This window comes from Onychostoma macrolepis, chromosome 17 (genome assembly GCF_012432095.1).
Source record: "Onychostoma macrolepis isolate SWU-2019 chromosome 17, ASM1243209v1, whole genome shotgun sequence".
Taxonomy (NCBI): Eukaryota; Metazoa; Chordata; class Actinopteri; order Cypriniformes; family Cyprinidae; genus Onychostoma; species Onychostoma macrolepis.
Genome location: NC_081171.1, coordinates 8,067,562 through 8,090,227, shown reverse-complemented (window position 1 = coordinate 8,090,227; position 22,666 = coordinate 8,067,562). Strand labels below are relative to the sequence as shown.

General features: G+C 35.4%; 2 protein-coding genes across 2 annotated transcripts; both read left to right on the top strand.

Annotated features, from left to right (window-relative positions):
• Positions 1-1,041: 1,041 nt before the first annotated feature.
• Positions 1,042-8,378, top strand: fut9a (fucosyltransferase 9a). The gene is made up of 3 exons (XM_058749298.1): positions 1,042-1,086; positions 3,384-3,478; positions 4,759-8,378. Exon 3 carries the CDS (start codon positions 4,767-4,769, stop codon positions 5,844-5,846), a length of 1,080 nt encoding a protein of 359 aa, XP_058605281.1. The 5' UTR covers positions 1,042-1,086; positions 3,384-3,478; positions 4,759-4,766; the 3' UTR covers positions 5,847-8,378.
• fhl5 (four and a half LIM domains 5) lies at positions 1,062-21,638 on the top strand. The gene is made up of 7 exons (XM_058749299.1): positions 1,062-1,086; positions 3,384-3,478; positions 18,720-18,890; positions 19,301-19,475; positions 19,636-19,805; positions 20,867-21,053; positions 21,174-21,638. The coding sequence occupies exons 3-7, from the start codon at positions 18,732-18,734 to the stop codon at positions 21,323-21,325; spliced, it is 843 nt and encodes a 280-aa protein (XP_058605282.1). The 5' UTR covers positions 1,062-1,086; positions 3,384-3,478; positions 18,720-18,731; the 3' UTR covers positions 21,326-21,638.
• The last annotated feature ends 1,028 nt before the right edge of the window (positions 21,639-22,666 follow it).

The following is a 22,666-nucleotide window of genomic DNA, read 5'->3' as shown; positions in this document are numbered from 1 at the left end:
CTTTACAGGTGGAGCTGGGGAAGGTGGAGGGTTTCAGAAGAACTCTAAAAAGCCTGCTGGGAAATGCTTGAGTGAATGCTAACCAGCCATTTAAACGTAAAGCAGCAAGCTCATTGGCTGTATATGCAACAAGAACCAATCAGTTTGTGCCAAGTTGTTTAATGCTGTGAATATCATCAGTTACATTAGGACCCATCAGTCTGCGCCATCTAAAGTTTCATGAAGGAACTAGGCATTTTCTTTACTTGCATACCTTTTTACTCCTTTATATGAAAACCTGACTTATTAAACTCAATAAATTGCATTCAGAGATATTCTGACCGGAACGCTTTAAATAAACAAATTGCCTGTGGTAATCATTTTCTCAAATAATTGGTCATGCAATTGCTTATTTACTAATCTTTGAATGTGTGAATTATTATATTAAACAGATTTAGAAGGAAGTTCATATTTATTATTTGAACCACGTTTTTTTTTTTCATCCCATGCATTTATTTATAAATAATACACATCTGACTGTCATAGGCTGTAAACCACTGAATTCAAACAGCAATGATGAACAAAGGAATAATCCGTGACAGTCCAACGCCACTGTTATAGCCTATTTCATTTCCCATTCCATGCATTTCTTTGCATTCTCGCATTTGCATGTATTAACTGCACACACACGCATCCACGCACACATACTCTAAATCTATAATTGCATCCATGCATATGAACAGCACGGACACTGGAAAGGTATCCGAGCGCATGTGGGGAGGGGGACATTATTCTACATCACATCACATCACACGGCGTTACATGGCGTCCTTTCCAGCGACGCACTTGCTCGCGTTCTCCGATTCTGACCCATAGGATGTTACATGTTTTGACTTGCAAGCGCTGATTTGAGTCTCTCATCATTGCGGACACATTGCAACATGCAGTGATGCACTGACGCGAAGGCTATGGGTTCAGGTGCATCCTATCCGAATATTGCCATCATCGGAGATTTTTCAGCACCATTCCGATATGCGAGGTGTGTGGGACGTAAATAAAAGAAGCGCATGATGTGGCTTTCCCTCGAGGATGTTTGTTGATGGACAGGTGAGACCAACGATTTACTGATATGAAGGTTACCTGTATGCTTTGCCTATATTGTACGACACGAGTTCAGGCTCTAAATATCATGCACATAATTTTTTCATTCATCTCTTGGGGGATTTTTGAGTTATAATAATTAAACATGGCACGAGCGCAGGGACGATCATTCTCGCGGGATGCTTCATGCGTCCTTTTTGGATACGATGCGGTTTTGCTTAAAATAGACAAAGCAGTCGAGATGCAAGAGAGAGGGAGCGTGTCATATTTAAGGAATAGCCATATTTCGTGTAGTAATATGTCAGATGCGTGTGACAGTCTGTTTTAAGATGACCTTCAGCATCACTGGCGAAAGCACACCACCTTGCACGGTATCACGTTCATTTATATTTTTCATTAAATACATTACCATCATGTCACTGATGGGACAGACACGAATTCGTAAAGCCTGCTAAATAAACTACACAAATGCTTCATATTTAATGCTTCTTCTTTTCATCTTCACGTCCTTCATCCACATCTTCTATTTATTAGACCTGAACACCGAAGCCAACTACCAGCATGCAACTCTGTGTCCCAAATACATCACAATACATTTAAAACAAAAAGCATCTCTTTTCAAAGACTCCCAGAGAGACACAAGCATGCAACATTCATCAACCTTTGTTTACTTTAATAAAATTATGCATCATACTGTATGTGTATTGCTGGGCAAAAATATACAGTTGGCAGTTAGCAAACAGGATATGAAATGCCAAACACTTTGCTAATTAAGAGACCCTCCCCTCAGGACCTTTAAACAGCCCAAGGTTTGTAAACCTTGAGAAATACATCATGCATTAGCAACAATTATATTCAATTATGTGCTGGATGTGAGCGATGTTTGCTTTAACAGGTGTATAATCTATTTCCCAGAAGCCTCTTCTGCGTCCTGCTCTTTTACAGAGCTTTGCTTTCATATAAGACGATTGAGTCTCAAATGCACCGATAAACCTTTTAAACAGCTCTTACATGTGGATTAATAGCAAATGGACACTGCAGAGATAAAACGAAGCTCGTTTCTCAACCAACAGTGTTGTAGTGTAACACGTGCATAATCACAAATCACTTCATTATATATAGAAAACGTCATTTTTATTGTCGCATTGCTTGTTTCCTGCTTTTTACTCTGCATACCTGTACATGTAAAAGTGGTAACACTTCACAATAAGGTCACATTAGTTGATAATACATTAACCAATATTACGAGTAATGCATTTGTAGTATCTATTAATCCGTGTTAAAATTACAGCTATTCATTGTGAGTTCATTAAAGCTCAAGTCCATGACAATATTAACAGATACAACTTTTGATGTTATTAAGTAGAAGTATTTTTCAATGTTAGTTTATATTATCTAACAAATGGAACCTTATTGTGAAGTGTTACTGTGAAAGTTAATGAATGTGAAAGATATGTGACTCACTGATTTGTTAATTAATTTGCTTATATGTGTCAGATAAGCACATTCAGTTAAACAGAACAGGATGTTATTAAGTGGAAGCCGTGAAGATTTTTTTATTGGCAGATGTCCCTGTGAAATTGTAGTTAACTGAGCTCTTTATTCAGTCCATTGAAGTTTATCGAATAAGTTAATTGAATGTTTATTCGGTATATTTTGATACTAATGGTTTTTAATAGCCTCTTGAAGTCATTGGTCTGCTTTTGAAGAATTTGTATGTAATGCAGTTTTAAGAAAGACTCTTATAAGTATAGGAATGTAGGAAAATGGAAATAATTACATAATTATTACATAATTACATAAAGAAAAATAGATTAAAGAAAAAGAAAAAAGATTATGTTTCTAGATCCTAAAACTGTTAGCTCATTTTAACATCTTGCCATGGTGGAAATTTGGTGTAAATAGGCCTTTTGGTTCTATTATCTATTGACATCCTGAAGATGGCAGTGTTCCCATACGTAAAACTGATTGTCTGAATGTTCTTGGTAATGATCCAGAATTATTTTTGAGGAGACAATCCTACAACACGCCTAGGACTACCAGAAACCCTGAAGGAAGCTTATCTCCCCTTATATTCTGAACAGTGATAAAATAATATGGAGTTTTCAGTAATAAAATATTAAACTTCCATATTTGGTTCCCCAGTCTAAAATGTTTGTTTCCACCCTACACAAGGTGTTATTTGATATTCAGTTTTATAGTCAGTTTTATTGCTTTAATCCTTAAACTGCTTAACATCTACCAGCTGATATTGATTGTACAGTGATGTAATCTATTTTCTGTCTTTTTTCCTGCATGAGAAGACCTATGATTTTAAGACAGACATTCTTCTGGTGATAAAAAGAAGAACCTGGAACATACAATCATTTTACCTTCTGGATATCAGCAAATCTGTCAGGTGAATTTTCAAGATGATTTACTTTGCATTTATGTTGGATTTCTCTGTACTTGTGAATAGTTGATTAGTTACACACACACACACACACACACACACACACACACACACACACACACACATATTCTACTGTCTTAACAAATCACATGACTTCGATGTGCATTTTAATATCTGAAGTGTCCTTGTACAGTCAAACGTCCTAGACATGTAAATCCTTCTCTGTTATAAAGTCTAGGATTTTATGTTCATCTTCATTACAGTAGCATACAAATAATCAGCTGATGGATGATACACCTCAACATATATATTGCAAATGTCAAAAGTGCTCATTCTGAAATCCGTTAGAGATTTATGCTTTTTTTAGGTTTACGCAAAAAACTTAATACAGTCATTAACGCTCGTTATGTAACTGTAATTTGTAAGATTTGTTATTAGCACAGTAATTTACTGTACATGTTTTTGTTTTCATTTTGTAAAGAACATGTGTTGAAAGCAGTTAAGATTACCAGCTTCAATGTCTGTAAAATTAATAGCAATACACACAACAGTTAATTCCTATGCTAATTTATTTGCTAGTAAAATGCCAGTTTTATAATATAATATAATATAATGTAATGAAAATATAAAGACATGCTTACATTTTTCAGTGAAATAATGCTGGCTATTGCATATTTCCAAGCATTTATACTGTTGTTCTGAGAAAAATGATGCATGGTATAAGACCTTGAATTTTAATGCAATATATTAATATGAATATTTCCTGCATAGTTATGTACATACAGAAGTAGGCTATATTTTGTGTTGTCATTCACCTGTGTTGGCAGTGTACTGTAGGCACACCCAGCATGCACAGTAACAATTAATTTACCGAAATAGGCCTATACCCTGTCCGAATGAAACGTTGCAGCAGGTCATTTTAGCTCAAAGAACCATCTGTCAGTGGTGGACCCAGCATATCGTCATTTAGCTTTAGATGGCACAATGCAGTTGCATCAAAACTTAAAGACTTCAGAATTTTTGCCAACTCACAACTTTCAAAACTGGTTTATGGAGATTTTGTCTACTGAGAGTCTTTTTGTAAAGACATTTCATCAACTGAACAGTCGGTATGTTGTTAAATAACAGTACAATCCCTTGAACGAACTGTAATTCTGTCCTTCACAGCCTCGTTTTCATTCCTGTCAAAAATTAAATATAGCTCTACCTAATAAGCAGCTGTTTTATATAATAACCCATAACCTTTTTTTTTTTTGCCTTTCGATCTTTATCTATTTCCTGTAAAGGCCAGAGTATGCCATCTGCACCAACTTATAGAATCCTACGACCCCTCCTGCTTGGTATCTTTTTATTAGGATGCTTTGTGACTTTGTTTTTAATGTACATCAAACCATCTACGAGCTGGTTGTCAGGCCCGGTCGAGTCAGAAACATCCACAGCCCGAGTGAAGAGCCTCCTTTCCAGCCGAAGTGAGCAGAACCAGACCACTATCCTGGTCTGGCTTTGGCCTTTCGGCGAAACCTACGACCTGAACGTCTGCAGCTCTTTGTTCAGCATCGATGGCTGCTTCATCACCGCAGACCGAAACCTTTACAACAAATCTGACGCCGTGGTCATACATCACAGGGACATCACCAGCGACCTGTCCAACATGCCACCGGCGTATCGGCCCACGTTGCAGAGATGGATTTGGATGAACTTCGAATCACCTTCGCATTCATCTCAGTTACCTGGAATTGAAAACTTGTTTAATTTAACTCTAAACTATCGGCAGGATGCTGATATAGAAGTGCCTTATGGATCGATTGTCGCAGCCCAAGGAGAGGAGGACTTTGTGCCGCCAAGCAAGAACAAGCTGATTTGTTGGATCGTCAGCAATTGGAACCCAGATCACGTCAGAGTGAAATACTACAATGAACTCTACAAGCACATCGAGGTTCATGCATACGGACAAGCATTTGGTGAGTACATTTCCGATCAGGACTACTTCCCTACAATTGCAAGCTGTAAATTCTATTTGGCATTCGAGAACTCGATTCACAAAGACTATATCACTGAGAAATTGTACAACCCGCTTTCCGTTGGCACCATACCTGTTGTGCTCGGACCACCAAGGGAGAACTATCAGAACTTTGTGCAGGGAAACGCTTTCATCCATGTTGATGACTTCCCGTCTCCGAAGGAGCTGGCTGATTATCTCCTGTTCCTTGACAAAAACGAGGAGCTTTACCTGAAGTACTTTGACTGGCGTAAACACTTTAAGGTGAAAAAGGCATACTTCTGGGCCGAGCACACGTGTCTGGCTTGTGATTACATCAGAAGGCACAATGAGTACAAAACAATTAACAATCTTGACAAATGGTATTGGGGTTAATTCACAACTGAACCGCTGGACCAGATTAATGAAAGTGGCTTGACAATAAGAGCTTCATGTAACTTAATTCCAATGAGGGTCTGTTGTGAGCACTTACAGACTTTTATTTTTGTAAAATGTCCCAAAGTAGATGTACATTTATTTCGTGTTCGGTTTCACGCGTTTATTAATCTGGATGCAAATGATGCTATTTAGAGTTGAATAAATATGTATTTATTTGGAAAGCTGATTTTGACCAAAATGCACAAATTCATTTAAAGGGATAGTTCACCCAAAAATTAGAGTTTTGTCATCATTTACGTACCTTCTTGTCATTCCAACCCCATATAATCTGTGGAACACAAAAGAAGAAATTTTGTAAGTGATATTTTGGATGCAAATCATGCATTTTAGAGTTAACATGGAGGGACAAAAGAAGAGTGTTTTTTTTAATGTTTTGTTATGTTTCTGCCATGGAATAAAAAGTTAAATGCAACTTTTTATCTCGAAGTTCAGAGAAGAAAAGTCAGAACTGTAAAATATAATCTTGTAAATGCAAGAAAAAAAGTCTTTGGGAGATACTGTAAGTCACGTTTACCTTTATTTTTCATTCTATGGCAGAAAAAACCCCAACTGAGACGTAAACTCAGAATTCTGAGAAACAAAGTCAGAATTGTGAGATATAAACTTAGAATTGTGAAATTGTGAGTTTTTTATTTTGTTATTATTATTATTTTTTAATTCTGAAGTGGAAACGGGCTTCCATAATTTTTGCCAATACAATGAAAGTCAATGGGGTCCAAAATAACACCCAAAAGTAATTTTTCCAAATCTTCATGCATGTTCTACAGAAGAAAGTAAGTCATACAGATTTGAAATTATATGAGGGTGATTAAATGACAAAATTTAAATTTTTGAGTGAAATATAGCTTTAAAATTCAGTTTTGCTGTTTTCATACACCTAACTACACATTATACAGGAAATCTGTTTATTTAATGAGAACCGAGCACTTTCTGAAGATTTTTATGCTTTATTTATATCATTGGTTACTGTGTAAATGTTAGTGCTAGAGTCATCTATGCAGTGTTTACAGAACTTATGTTGTGCAAAATGTCCATGTACTGTAAATGTAATGTGTATGTATTTTGAGACAACCTGCCTTTCATTTCCATGGTTTGGATGTTGTTTTGCACATTCATATTTTACCATGCCATAATGGACACCGTAGTGACCAACATGCATTTGCTACTGAAAAACAAACATGCCAGAAGTGCGTCATTGCTGATAATGTTTTACTGTACTGAATAACTGCTGATAATATCACTGTTAAGTAGCTTACATGGCTTGGATATGTGATACTGTGAAGTATCAATGTGTACTGTGAAGTTGTCTTTGAAATATTTAAATGTCACTTTTGTTTAACAGTGAAGTATTGAATCGAGAGCAGGAGGCTAATATACATACAGTCATGTGTGGGTGGTGCCATATTCACAGGAATGCAGAAGACTTTTTTCCGAATGTTGCCAAATGTTTAGACGCGCTCAGATATACAAGACGAATGAAATCATAATGTGAGAAGCATAATGACTCGCTTTTCCAGATGCAAGCTTAGAAGATTTGTTTGCTGCCAAAGTTTTCTTTCTGAAATATGATGTTTCTGATCTGATATCTCTGGGATTCACATCATCCCATTTCTCAGATCGGCTTTCATTTCATGGTGAAGGACTGTTTTAGATGTGCTTACATACATGTAGTCAGTCTAATATTAGATGAGGGTGAAGAACTCTATTATTGATCAATGGGAACATTTTCAGCTGTGGATCACAGACTGAGCTGCTGGTACTGTCAATGCAAAAAAAAAAAAAAAAAAACTTCTCGAATTCTATTTTGTCTTGTTTCCAGTAGTAAAAAATCTAAGCATCCTTAGAACAAGATATTTTTACTTGAGAAGAAATAGTGTATGACAATATTTTTCTTTTCTTTCTTTTTTTAAATGATAGTTTTAAGCATAAATCAAAAATCATTTTGAGAAGTTAATGTTTAAAGGTGTAATTCACCCAAAAATTTAAATTCTCTCATAATTTATTCACCCTCATGTCTTTCGAATTTTACATTTTGGGGTGAACTGTACCTTTAAATTAAGAAAAAAACAATATTCCAAAATATTTTTTTCCTCATTTTAAGCATATACTTAACTAAATTTTGCTTGCTTTATCCTTAAAGCAAAATAAATTGTAATAAAAATTTATTAATTCATTTAAAAATAATTAAATAAATAAATAAGCAAGCACGCAAGCCAATGGGTAACAAAAAAAAGTGCATTTATTTATATTGATGTATTTTACATGAATTTAAGGTATACATTTTATCCTGGGACTTGAACCCCTGCATTTGTCATTGCAATCAGCATGCACTACTGTTTGAGCGAATGGAATGCACTTGGTAGATTAAAAAACTATTATATTTTCATTGAAACAAGTCTTATTATCATAAACAATTTTGTACCTCAAGCAGTGCTGGGCAGTAACTAATTACATGTAATCTGGATTACACAATCAGATTCCAACAATTATGTATTTGTAATTAGATTATATATATATATATATATATATATATATATATATATATATATTTTTTTTTTTTTAATGATCATGATCAGATTACATTTTATGGATTACATGATTACACATTATTCACTGTAATGTAATGTTTAATGCATTTCATGATGATGATCACAAAGAATGGAATATATTTTCTTTCTCTTTGTTTTTTGTTGTGTTTCTCTTTATATCAGTATGGTACACAATAATCCCATTTAAGTCTATGTGATAAACAAGTTAGATCAAAAGCAATCTAAAAGTAATTCAAAAAGTAGTCAGACTAATTTACATAATATATGTAATCCGGATTATGTTACTAACTACAATATTTCTCATGTAATTTGTAATCAGTAATGGACTACAATTTGTAAGTAATCTACCCAGCTCTGACCTAAAAAAAAAGAAATTACTTTATTTTAAGGATGTTTACATATTTTTACTGGAAACCAAGACAAAAGCAATTAAGACATTGATTTTTGCTCTGCTAATATGAAAAAAGCACACTTTAATTGATATTTGTGGTAAACATTTTGTTTTATAAGAACATTAACGATTATCGATCATTTCCAGGCCCAGGCACTCACAAGTCATGAATCACATATGTTGTTTTTATATCTGAAGCACACACTATTGTAAGTTATTGTATGTTGTTGTGTTGCAGCATACTGTATGAACAGTAACACCATCATCAGCGGATAAATCATTAATGCCTGAGTTTTTAACTTTTGTATTCATGAGGGACCATCAGTTTTGGAAAAAAAAGTGTGCTATTTTAACAATGTCCATTTGTATATTACTCAAATGTGCACAAAGAGACAGACTTTTTTATATGAACTCCGATGAAAATCGAGATGACGTGTAGTAACACAAGCTCCACTACACGTCTCAGATCAGTGTTTGTCGAAGATAATCGGTTTGCCGTGAATGCTCTTTATGCATTGTAAATAGCTGTATTGTTGGACGATTTCAAACTTGTAGCGAATGGCGCGAGGATGAAGTGCTGAAGTGAGACGGACAAAATAAGCCCTTTCTGAGCCTTTGCACCGAGGAAGAAAAGTCTCCTGCTGGAGACAAAGATGGCAGTGTTATGTAGAGGCCATTTTCTGTCCCTAAAGCGGTTTCCACAATGAACATCCGCATCTTTTTGGGATTAGGAACTAGTCCTCTGAACACTGTTGGACTGGAAAACTTTAAAACCTAAAAGCTTTTCTCATTCTCAAGTGTGATTTATTGAACTGATGACAGTACAAAGATGTATTGTGACTAAAAATGTGAACTGTGAAAAAAAGAATGAACTGTTTATGGTTTCATCTTGCTGTACAAAGTGAATCAGAGATTGCTTATTTACTTACTGACCATAATTACTGACTTGTATTGATTTGTGGTCTCTCTCTCTCTCTCTCTCTCTCTCTTCACCTCTGTATCTTTATCTCCTGTGCACAAATGTTGGCTGTGAGCTCTTGGTACCCTTTAAAACAGCCTTTGCATTATGAGTGTGTTAGCGGTGTCTGACTCAGAGCCCCTGCTGACTCACACATGTAGGCTGGTCGCACTGACGCCGGCATGGAGTATGATATCTCCTCTATGCATTATGGACTCGAATGCGAAATGACCCACATTCCTATTGTGCTGAGGAACTTGAGGGTGTATAGAACTGTTCATTGCAACGTTAATTGCCAAAACATTGTTATTTGCCAAATAATTTACTGTAGATGTCTGTTAGTAAAATAAAGAGCTGAAAATAAAAATACATTCACAGAACATTTTGCTTCGCATCTTGACTTCAAGTGTGGAAAAAAAGTAGGAATAATTCAGCAAAAATACATACATTGTTAAATTAATTGTTAAATGTTTCCAAAACTATATATTTACCGTTGCATGAACCCAAATGTTTCATTGCGATTAAGACATACACACAGTATAATATATACATACATAAAATACCATAAAAGACTTATATAACAATGTCTACAAAGTCATCTGAAACCACACAGCTAAAATGTAAGTTATTATCTGGCTCTGAAATCAATGCAACTCAAAATTAAAAATGTAACAAGAAAAAAGTAAGATAAACACATTTGCTAATGCAACCATGCCATTTTAGTTTTAGTCTATGAGCTATTTGTCGCGTTTCACTGAACTCGTACCACGTGGGCTACTGAGCAAGTTTACTTTCTTTGAAAAGCCATACATATGTGGCTGGTTATGTGATGCAAACAATAAGGGCTAGATTTACTAACAACTTGCGTCAGCGCAAACGTCTTTTGCCATTAAAATAGTTCAGTCAGGATTTACTAAAGATGCACAGTGAAGAATTAGCACTGGACAGAGTTATTTTTGGGCCTGACCTAATTATATATTTATTTGTAGGAGTTTTCCTTTCAGACGCCAAATTTACAGGAGAAGAGTATTAAAATGAATCATGCAAAATGATTTACTAATGTTTGCACTCATCAAATTACTGGTATTTGTACCATTATTTAACACCCCCAAAAAACATGCACTGATAAAAATGATTTTTTGGTGAAGTAAACACTACATAAAAACAAATGTAATTTCTACATTAAATAATTTAGTTAAGGCAAGAATTAAAAAATTTAAGTAAATTCTATATTAGTACTCAATTTAAACTTGTAGAAATTAAAGTTTGAACTTATAAGTATATTTTACTTGGAATTGTTTGTTATGTTTACAAGGATTCTTTAAGTAAATATCAAAGTTATGATCCGTTTTCCCATCATGCACTGGGGCATGAATAATTAAAAGGTTAAATTTGTCACTGTTTTTTAGTTTTATTTACACTGTTTTATGGTTGCTTTTGTTGTTAGGTTTAGTAACTTACTGTTTTGTGACATCTGGAGTTGATTTTCTAGTCAAAATGACCCATTCATACTCAAACACTATCCACTGATTGTCACCGTCATTGTGTATGGTGTACCAAGTATTGAGGTCTCTGTGTTCATTTGGGTAACAATTCTTTTGAGTGGACATATTATCTTAAAAGGATAACAAGCTGTCTACTTGCTTGCTTACATGTTTGCAAGTAAATCACATGCTTTAATAGCATGGTTGTTTCCCAATGTTACATCGTTTGAGTAAATCTTAGAAGCCATGACTGAGTGAAAAATACTTAAGTATTGCAGATTTAACTTAAAATAATCAAGTAAAAATTACTCATCAAACTCTAACTGGCCATGTTAAATTTACTTATTTCCTTTGCTAATTTTACCTAACTTAGCCAAGTAGATTTTACTTAATTCAGTACTTACATTTTACTTAAAATTTATTTGTGCAAAAACTTGCCAAATAAAAATTAAGTAAATTTACTTATTAATTTTTTCAGTGTGTCTTAAACTATTTTGCGCCTGTGTAGACCACCCACACCTGATGAGCATCGGCTCTGCTTATTTGCGACTATACGCTAATTTGCGCTGCGCTTTGTACATTGCGTTGGTCGATATGTAAATGAGATGTTGCGTCTGTGTTCTTTAATTTGTGTGTTGTAAGTAAATCACCTGCAGAAATTTCCACGCCCACTGGCGCTGTTTTGAAATTGCGCTCTCGCGCTAATTTAGTACGCCTAAATCTGGCCCTAAATGTCTAATGCTGGGTACACACCACAAGGTAATCAGGCTGATTTTGGGCCAATTTCTCACCTTCCGACAATCCTAGGTAATGTCTCGATTATCTTAGTGCTTCTAAAGAATATCTTATCAGATTTTCCTGTGGTGTGAGGTGTGTTAAGAGTGACTGAATCTGCTCGGAAGAACGTCGGAGGTACTCAATCGCGAATGTTGAATATTTATGATCAAAAATCCTGATGTGTGGAGGGAAAACCCGAGGACACCACACACTATAGGAGCAAACGGTTAAATCTAGGATTTTTTTTCATCATGTTTGTGGTCTCTCACATTTTGAAGATCTTATAAGATTTTAAAAATCTTTTAATGTGTACCCAGCATTAGTTTACAAATCATGCAAGTGTTTTGCATAAGTGCTTTGTATTGGGGAAAAACCCTGTGTAAATACTACTTTTGTGCTCCACTGAAATAAATTAACAGCAAATAGGTTTGAAAAAACAATTAAGTAGTAAAATTAGTAAAAAAAAATATTGGTCAGCTGTTTCTTTAAAACACAACTGCAAGCCTACAAAATTTCACCACCGCATTAGTCAAACTGCTACTTGCTTTTTCAGCAACACATCTCAGGCTGGTAAAAATAGCCCACCAAATCCACTGTACGCTGAATGATGACACCAAAGGGGCAGTTTGGTGTGCAGGCCATCAAATCCCTCGCTGTTGTTGTGACCTCTCTGTGTTGATACTCTGGCATTTGAAGTTATCCTTCTGAACCCAATAAGGTGATGCTGTCTTATCCTGTTCCTCATAACAAAAGGACTGACAGTTGTTCAGGCTATATGCCAAATGAGGTGGTTAAGTTCATCCGGTTGGTACATATTTCAGTATTACGTTGAAGAGGGAATGTGTATGTTTGTTTGTGTGTGTGTGTGTGTGTGTGTGTGTGTGTTTGCGTGGGCATACAGTATACAGAGAACCAGAATATAATCAGTGTGTAAATCCATATAAGTCAGAGTTTAAGAATTAAATTCTATTCTGGACGGGGATATTTAAAGACCCGATCAACAAAATCCACAAACAGAGAAAATAATGTAGATCACCGAGCAGATTTTATACCATCTGATGTACTGCTGCCATAGTGCAATGAAAACTACACATAAAATAAAAAGCCATTTCATTTCTCTAGAGAAGGCATATGCATTAGGAATTCATAAATCAAAAAAATGTTTGCTTTAGCTGTAGACAATTGCTTCAGGCTCCTCCAAAAACACAGATAAAATAAAATAAAAAGAACATTTTTCAAGATTAACTCGTTGCACACCATCTGTGCTTCGGACAATACAGCTGATGTCTGGAATACTTGTTTTACGATTGGTCAGTCAAGGATTTCAGCAGTCAAGTATTTTCAAATATTAACTGGTATCAACACAAACCAGATATTAACATATAAACCATATATTTTGATAATATACAGGTAATAGGTATTATAATAAATCCACGTCCAATTTCCACGTCCATGTCCACGTAGTTATTTATTTGGTAAGTAACCATGTAATTCGGGGGTTATGTTCATTAGCTATTCATCACCTTAAAATTAATGTTATTTTAGTACAATTTTGTGTTTTTATTAATATTTTGAATTTAAATATTTTGAATAGTTATCAAATTTTAATTCAGTTTAATTTTAGTTATTTTAGTACATACGTTAAACTAAACAAAAATGAGATTATTTAAACTCATTAAATTGTTTAATATTTCTTATTATTTTTATCAAAAATAAACAAATGACATCTTAGATCATGCGGCTTATAAAACAGTCGAAAATCTGACTCAGATCTAGAGAACAGAATATCATAACGACTTTGGGTGGGTTAAATCAGCTTTTATGGCACATCCTGTCACCTTGTCCTGCCATTATTGCCTGGGCATCGCTGAGATAGCGTCGCAGGATCCCTGAAGGGGTGTACGGTTCTGCAAGATCATAGGATTTGGATTTTGCCTCTTTGTCTCTTTGTCCACCAAGCCTATCTTATTTCCAACTGAGAGCTCTGCGGATCCTCGCCTACTTGGGGCAGCTGTGAAAGTCAATCGTCAACTCTGAGAAACTGAATGGTGTGAGACCACTTATTACTGTGAAGGCCACCTGATCTCAACCCAATGACTCCATTTATGCTGTCAACACTTTGTTAAGCATCTTAGTCCTGAGTAGAATGTGTGAGAATGAAGTTGCCGAAGAGATGCCTTCCCATAATCAGTGTCAGATCAGCAGATTTTACAGCAGATATGTCACAGTAGATTAAATAGACAATTGGTAAGTATGATTGTAAGATGTGGTTATTGTTTCTGCCATTTGTAAAAGGAAAAAAGCACATGTGCCATAGACACAACTGCAGGTATGAATATTTGGCCAATGCATTGGAAGTGCACTGTTCTATTGTCTCTGAATTCAATAATGAAATGCCTTTAACTGAAAATTGAGTGTTTAATCTTATCATTATACATTACTGACACTCTGTCCTCCAATTTGATACTGTTAAGTGCTTTGACACAATCTGTATTGTTAAAAGCGCTATATAAATAAAGGTGACTTGACTTGACTATTGTACACACAAGTGAAAGACCATAAGTGAAAAAACTTATATTTTGCATTTTTCTCATTTAATACAAATTTTTCATTAGAAGTTATGACCATGTTTCTGGCCTACTTTTCTGACTTTATGAAAATGGCAAATAGTCTAGAAATATTAGTGAATTGGCACTTTAGACATATTCACAAAAATGTTACTTTGTTGTAATTCTGATTACTTCCTTTCGAAGATTCCATCTAATATATTTGAGTTATTATTCAGATATTTCCTCTAATTTCCCCTCCTAATCTCTCTAATCACACAAACACATATAAACATACACACTTTTAACTCTGGACTCACTTGTCTAGTTTCAGCCAAACGTGCCGCATGCTCTGGGATGCCTAGCAACCGAAAGTCAGTGCATGTTTGTTTGTTCTGAGACGAGCTGCGCAGTTGGACATTAATCTAGTGGTAGCAACAGCCGTGCTCTGAGCTAAAAACCCCCGGTGATGGATGTTCATCAATTCAAACATCTAGCAGGTCATGTTGACACCTGGTAAAGAGAACGAAAAGACAGACATGAATGCTTAGGACAGATAATGAGACTCGAAATACTGCTGTCGAGAGTTACGTAATTGTGGCACGCGGTTCTCCAAACTGTCACTTTTGGCATCCAGGACACTTCACTTTGTGAGACACTTTTGCAAAGAAGAATCGTACGAACTGACTGTCATCACACTGAATAAATTGCCAAGCAATGAATGTGTTTTTTTTTTTCTTCTGTTCATTCTTTTAAGACAGATGATGTGAGCCAGAAACTGCAGAAAATCTGAGGTAGCATTGATCACTACTTTCTCTTATAGACTGACCTCCCTATGCGCATGCATGATGGATTAAGTTCTTTAACCACTGATCTTCTGAGCTATTTTTGCACAGAGATCATTTCCCTCATCCTCTTGATAAATGATATGACTGCAAACTCAGAGACTCGTTTTTAATTTGTTGGATGCAGCTCAAGTGTCAAGTGTAAAATACTGCAAACAAAATTGTTCATTACAGTTTGGTACATATAATGTTTATATGATGATTGCAAATTTGCAAAAGTATTATAGTAAGCAAAACTGATAAAAGATAGAAAAGCAAACTTGTCTGAAAGTTTAAAATAAGCTTGAAATTTGAAAGTTATAGGCCTTAAATTCTTAAATTTAATTTAGAACAAAAACTTTTACAGCCTGATACCATATATTTACATAGAGATTGCTGCAGTGATGAGGGGTTTCTTCATCGTTTTTTAGAATACTGTTAAAAATAAGTTGACCAACAAAAGTTTCATCCTTACACATTTTGTTTATCATACCAGTAATCTTCCCTGAAAGTTTATGTTATAATAGTGACAACCTCTGTAGTCCCATTTAGATAGCATTTAGATACTTGTTAGCAACCACATTTTTCAAGACAAGTAAAAGCTTTTAAAAAAATCTAAAGTATTACTGATGTGGTTTATGATGTAGAATAAAATGTGAAAACATTGTGAGATTGTGTTAACCACAAACCCGTTTTCAGGCATTTAATCAAAAACCTATTCAAAAATTATGGAAACATTCTTTCTCTCACAGCAATGTTCTCTGAGAGTTCTGAGACATGTAGTAGCATTTAAAAAATGGTAGACAAACATCCAACAAAAACGTTTCAGAAAACACTCTGTGGACAATGTATTAAAAACATCTTTGTACTACCATTTGAAGAACATTATTAAAGGGATCATGAACTGAGAAACCAAATTCCCTTGATTTTTGATATATAAGAGGTCATTGTGCTATTAAAACATTCTGTAAGTTTCAGAACTCAAAACAGTCTGCCAAAACAAGGAGTGTGCCACTTTCTGACATACACTATATAAAAAAAAATTTGAGCCAACTTAAAATGACCTTGCTCAACTTATTTTTGTGGGAGATTCTCAAATTTTTGTTGTATAAACTTAAAACGACAAGTTGAGAAAACTCAAAAATCTGCTGAAGCTGGTTGCCTTAAAATTTTTGGTTTCACTTTATTTTGATGGTCCCTTTAACACATTCTATTGACTATAAGTAATGTTGCACCTACATTTCTACTAACTCTCTTTAGATTAGTTTATTAGTTGACTGGTAGGGTTAGGGTTAGATTAAGTTGACACATTCTTGCAAAGTTACTTATAGTCAGTAGAATATCTGTTGGGAGACCAACACAATAAGGAGTTAGTAGATATGAAGCAGACAGTCTACTAATACTCTTATGAGAGTTTGTTGACATGTAGTTGCAACATTACTTAGTGTCAACAGAATGTTCAAAAGGGACCATCAAAATAAAGTGTTACCAAATTTTAAGTTGGCTCAACTTTTTTTTTTTTTTACAGTGTAGTAGTGTGGCTAAACTCTGCCTCTGCAGAAGATGATCAACCCCTGCTTCTACATCGCTGCCTGTTTAGCCCCGCCCACCAATTCACGCAGGCAGTAGGTAAATGACAAGAGCAGCAAATGCAGGTCTACACAGAAACCAAATGTAACACAGTTTGTAGATACAGGAAGAAGGAGGCGGGACCGGCAAACATTTAAACAAGTTTAATAAAATAAATAACCACAAAAGTAATGCGGCAGCCCCTCGCGGACGACTGCTGCACACAAAACACAAATCAAAGTCCAGGCCTGGTCCTCTCTCGTCTTGCAGCGTCGTCGCTCCTCATTTTATCCTTCCGGAGCTCCTCCGTGGGACTCGAGAACGGTGAGTGGCACAGGTGTCGCTCATTATCATTAAACTCCAACGGCCTCGCTCCGCTCCCACGGCTCTCAGCCCCACCCCACGCGTTACACCAAATGATAAACTTTGTGGATAAACTTTAACATGTGAAGGATGTAGACTGTCAAACATACACAACTATTAGCCAATCGTAGCAGTGGGCGTTTACTTCCGAGTCTACAATCCGCCACACCTATTCAAACAGAGCGTTCTGATGAGGGGGGTCAAAACAGGACAGAAAATAGCCTATTACTTCTAAATTATTATGGTTTTATGTAAAAATCTTTATAACATAAGTGGACCTCAGAGAATAGTGCAAAATAAAAATAAAAATAAAAGCAGTTCATGACCCCTTTGAAGACCATATACCTCTGAATGAACATTCTATTAATGTTACTAGAAGAATGTTTGCTCATAACTTTGAGAGAACCTCACCATAACGTTAGACAAAGTACTGAGAATGTTCTCTGTTATCTGGGTATAGCCAACTCTTGATGACATTTACATTAAAGATATCTAACAGAGCCCCCTGTGTGAAACCTGTTAAGTTGAGGAAATTGCTGCATAGTTCTTGTAAACAGAGGTCCAATTAATCCAAGGCAATTTTAGTGGTTGCAGAGAAGCTTGGCAACCACTGCAACATTTGCTTTCAACTCTTTCTAAGCCTTCAGCAGTTGCTTGAGGGCTCAGATGTGGATACAGTAAGATATCCGGTATCCGAGGACAGAGCAATCGCTAATTTCACTGATACGCGAGACATGAAGCATTGTAACTATGAAGATAATGTGTTAAAGATTAATTTGACACAAATTAATTTAGCTAAAATGCTGATTTCTGTAACTCTTACAGGAATAATATGCAAAGAAAAAGTACTTATATATTCTATATATTCCATATATTCTCAGAGTCCAATCACTGATTTAAGAATACACAAAAGGAATAACATGTCAGTGGCACCATTCACATATCATCTTGACCATCAGGCATGCGTTGTGATTGGACTCCCATAAAAGGTGCAGAGATCAGCAACTGGGCTATTCTCCCCAGGGATTTCAGCTAATAAGAGCAATCGTATTTATAGAGGCTCGTTTTAATGCATCCCCTCAATCACTGGCCATCTCACCCTGCAGCCTCTCAGAAGCCCATTGAGCCACTGAAGGTGAGTTTTACTCACTAATACAGATGGCAGACTGTTCTTTTGATACCTTGAATTGGTTTTAGGATCCCACCGAAGAGACCTAGTTTGCAGAGACCATCATTTTAGCATGTTGTGTCTATTTTAAGAGGCGTTCGTATTTCGTGGATGACACATCCCTGATTGCTTTAGCCTGGTATGTTGTAACATTTTTACGGTTCTGTTTACTGCTTTTAAGACATAAACAACAATGTCTACGGAACGATTCGACTGCCATTACTGCAAGGACACTTTGCTGGGAAAGAAATACATCCTAAAAGAGGACACACAATACTGCACAAAGTGCTATGAGAATCTGTTTGCTAACTGCTGTGAAGTATGTTCTTTGCCAGTTGGCTGCAACTCTAAGGTAGGCATAAGCAATTACTGACATCATAATTCAGACATTAATATTTGAAAATTAAATTGAAATTGAATTAAAAATCTTTTTAATACAATGCAACCATAAATCAAAAATTTGTGAGAACAATGGACTATTATAGTACACTGGAATTATATTTCAAAACTCTCTTCTGACCAATGTAATCAATATCATAGAAACACTATCTTGGATTTTTTTTCTTTTGCTATTGGTTCAAATGCGACACAAATTATATTTGTTGTAGTATCCATTCACCACTGTAGACGTTTACCCAACTATGACTACTTTTGCTTTTAAGAACCTTGCAAATGTGATCCATTAATTAAAGATTAATGAGTGACAGAGTCAGAACAGATTTGCAAGCTTTTAACTAGATTTTCTCTGCATGCATAATGAAGGATCTCTCCTACAAGGACCGGCACTGGCATGAAAATTGCTTCAAGTGTGCCAAATGCAGTCGATCATTGGTGGACAAAGCATTTGCTGCTAAAGATGACCTTATGCTTTGCACTGAGTGCTATTCTCACGAGTATTCCTCAAAGTGTAACACCTGCAAGAAAACTATCATGCCAGGTAGAACTCTTTCTATCTTAATCTTTTCTGAAGACATTAAATGTAACTAGAAAAATATCTTACTAGCATGTTTTTTGTATTAAAAATAGGTGGTTTATCAAGTTAAAATAAAATATTAAGGATCTTTGTCTATAAAGGTTGTCTTCTGTTCATGTGCTAGGATCACGAAAAATGGAGTACAAAGGCAACAGCTGGCATGAGACGTGCTTTCTGTGTCAACGCTGTCAGCAGCCAATAGGAACCAAGTCTTTCATCCCTAAAGATAACAATTACTTCTGTGTGCCTTGTTTTGAGAAGCAATTTGCCTACCAATGCTGTGCTTGTAAAAAAGTAAGTCATATACTGTGTGTGATGGAATCAGACATTTGAAAAACACTATTAATGTTATTCAAGTTACAGTTCACCCAAAAATTACTCACTCACTTATTGCTCCAAACCAGAATGTTTTTTTTTCTAATATGGATTACAAAAAGAGAAAGTTTGTGAAGGTCTTTTTTGAACCTTGAAAGCTTCAGCCTCCATTCAATGCACAATTGAATGGAAAAGAACAAGCAGTACATTCAGGTTTGGAATGACATTAGAATGAGTAAACAATGACAGAACTCATGTCAACTCACAACTATTTTATGTTTTGGTGAACTGGTGGCTAATTTGTATGAATTCATACACAGTGTCAGTGTACACAGACTTATAGACGATTTGCAGTTAGGTTTTGGGAAGCAAATTGCCTCCTAATACTGTGCTTGTAAAAAGTAAGTCATATATATTTGCGAAGGAATCAGACCGTATGAAAAGACTCAGACTCAGCATGAAAAACTATTACAGTCCATTAAAGTTATAGTTCACTCAAAAGTGACTCACCCTCATGTTGTTCCAAACCAGTATGACTTTATTTTTTAATGTGGAATACGAAAAGAGAAAATTTGTGTGAGTAAATAAAAATGTATTTATGCAACTGGAGCTTTCAAGATTAAAAAACCATATAAAATCACCATATTAAAATCCTCAACAAAGCTATCATTTGCCATCATAGCATATGAATTGAATAGACTACTACTATCATACTTTAGTGCTTTTTCATTCTTTTTTTTTTAACCTTGAAAGCTTCAGTCCCCATCTTTTACAATTGCATGGAAAATTGTTTTGGCAAATTGGTGGGTAAATCCTATCAATTCAATTCTCATTCATGCACTTTCAGTTTATTTATAGTTTAAAAAAAATAATGTTTACGTACAAATCACATCATACAAATTCATATGAATTTGCCACTACGTAACATATATACGGAATTGGATTGGAATTGTCACTTTTGGGTGAACAATTTTTTTAAGTGTTGGACAATATTGCACATTTATTGTACTGTACTGAGATCCACACCTTCAATTCTGTAGGCCATAACAACTGGCGGTGTCACGTATCAAGATAAGCCCTGGCACCGAGAGTGTTTCACTTGCATTGGATGCAAGAGACAACTGGCAGGCCAGCGCTTTACCTCGAGAGAAAACTACCCATACTGCCTGGATTGCTTCAGCAATCTGTATGCCAAGAAATGCGTGGGCTGCACCAAACCAATTACTAGTATGTTTTCATTCTTGACATCTGGCAGCTATTTTTATATGCCTCTAAATTGAAATTAAAAATTTCATCACCATTGCACTTGACTGTAAAACAACCATGTTTGTGTGTGTGTGTGTCCAGGCTTGGCAGGTGCTAAGTACATCTCGTTTGAAGAGCGGCAGTGGCATAGTGAGTGTTTCACATGTATGCAGTGCTCAGTGTCTCTGGTAGGCCGTGGATTCCTCACCCAAAGGGATGACATCCTGTGCACTGACTGTGGCAGGGAGAAGTGAGCTCACCCGACTGGGTCAGACAACCACAGGAGCAGCATAGTCGTCCAAGGAAAGCTACTGAGGCCAAAATAGATGTAGAATTGGGTTTCCACTCATATAGATGGAATGATGAATAAACACGAACAATGAATAGATTAATTATCTGTGTAGCCTGCTGATTGGGATGCTTAATGTATTGATTTACAAGCTTTCAACAATGATTTGGAAACAATTGTCTTTATAAAGCCTGAACCAGCATGGAATAACACTGAAAATGTTAGAAGTTTGTCACACGAAATGCACTTTTGGTCAATAAACTTTGTTTTCTTCTTGTCTACTGCCTATTTTTTAAGTCTAAAGATACATAATCATGCACAACCCCTACCTCTAGTAAGAAAGTATTATATTTAAAATACATTTATTTCATACTAAGTACAGTTCAAATCTATTAACATATTTACTGACATATTGCTCGAGACTTACAGATATAAAAATTATAATTAAACCTTATTTAAAGTACTACTTGTGTACAATGCATGTTTCTTAATATTAAGCCTAAAATGTGTTTTAATGTCACTATATCCTGAAGTATACTTGTTGTAATAGTTCCACTTTAGCCCATTCAAATATACTTCTTTAGTTGGACTACAGCACTACTTCCACACAATTAAAGTGCATTAAGCAAAAAAATTTGTTGTTTCAGTTTAGCAGACTTCAAGTATACCAGTTTAGTATACTAAAAGTACATTTGCAGGGTTGTATGTATTAAGTACATAAATATATCATATATGTAGTAAACTTAAAATTAAATAAATGCATTTTAAATACACTAGGGACAACTACAATGCATACATTAAGGGCCACCATTAAGTCCGGAAGGATTATAAATGACTTAAATGACTCTGGGAGCAAGATGAGTGATTCATATTTTTTTTTGGTTCATTTTGCCTGGAGAGAAACATTTTATATCCATGAAAACTGCTAATTTGTTGTGACTTTACTAGCATAAACAGTCAAAAACAAACATGATCTAAAGGCCACTAAATTCCCATTTCGATTTCATTTTTTAAAGGTGCACTCACTCAGTAATTTTCTGTTTCACTGGCGAAATAAAGTGAGTAGAGGTACGTTCACGCCAAGTCAAAATTACTGTTATTACATGATTCTGACTTGTAAAAAGCCTTCATGTCCTCATAGAACTTGTAATTACAACTTGTAAAATCTGACATTTTCTGAGAGCTCCGACTCGTACGACTTGACCGCTGTATCGTCATGTGAAATCACTCAAAATGACGATGGCTTCAAATGTAGTGAAATGCACACTTAAAAATAGAGGGAACTTTAACATTCATGAAACTTTAC

Coding starts and splice junctions, on each gene's coding strand:
- fut9a (XM_058749298.1), top strand. CDS start 4,767: ATGCCATCTGCACCAACTTATAGAATCCTACGACCCCTCCTGCTTGGT.
- fhl5 (XM_058749299.1), top strand. CDS start 18,732: ATGTCTACGGAACGATTCGACTGCCATTACTGCAAGGACACTTTGCTG. Junction 18,891..19,300: donor CAGTTGGCTGCAACTCTAAG/GTAGGCATAAGC, acceptor TGCATAATGAAG/GATCTCTCCTACAAGGACCG. Junction 19,476..19,635: donor CAAGAAAACTATCATGCCAG/GTAGAACTCTTT, acceptor TTCATGTGCTAG/GATCACGAAAAATGGAGTAC.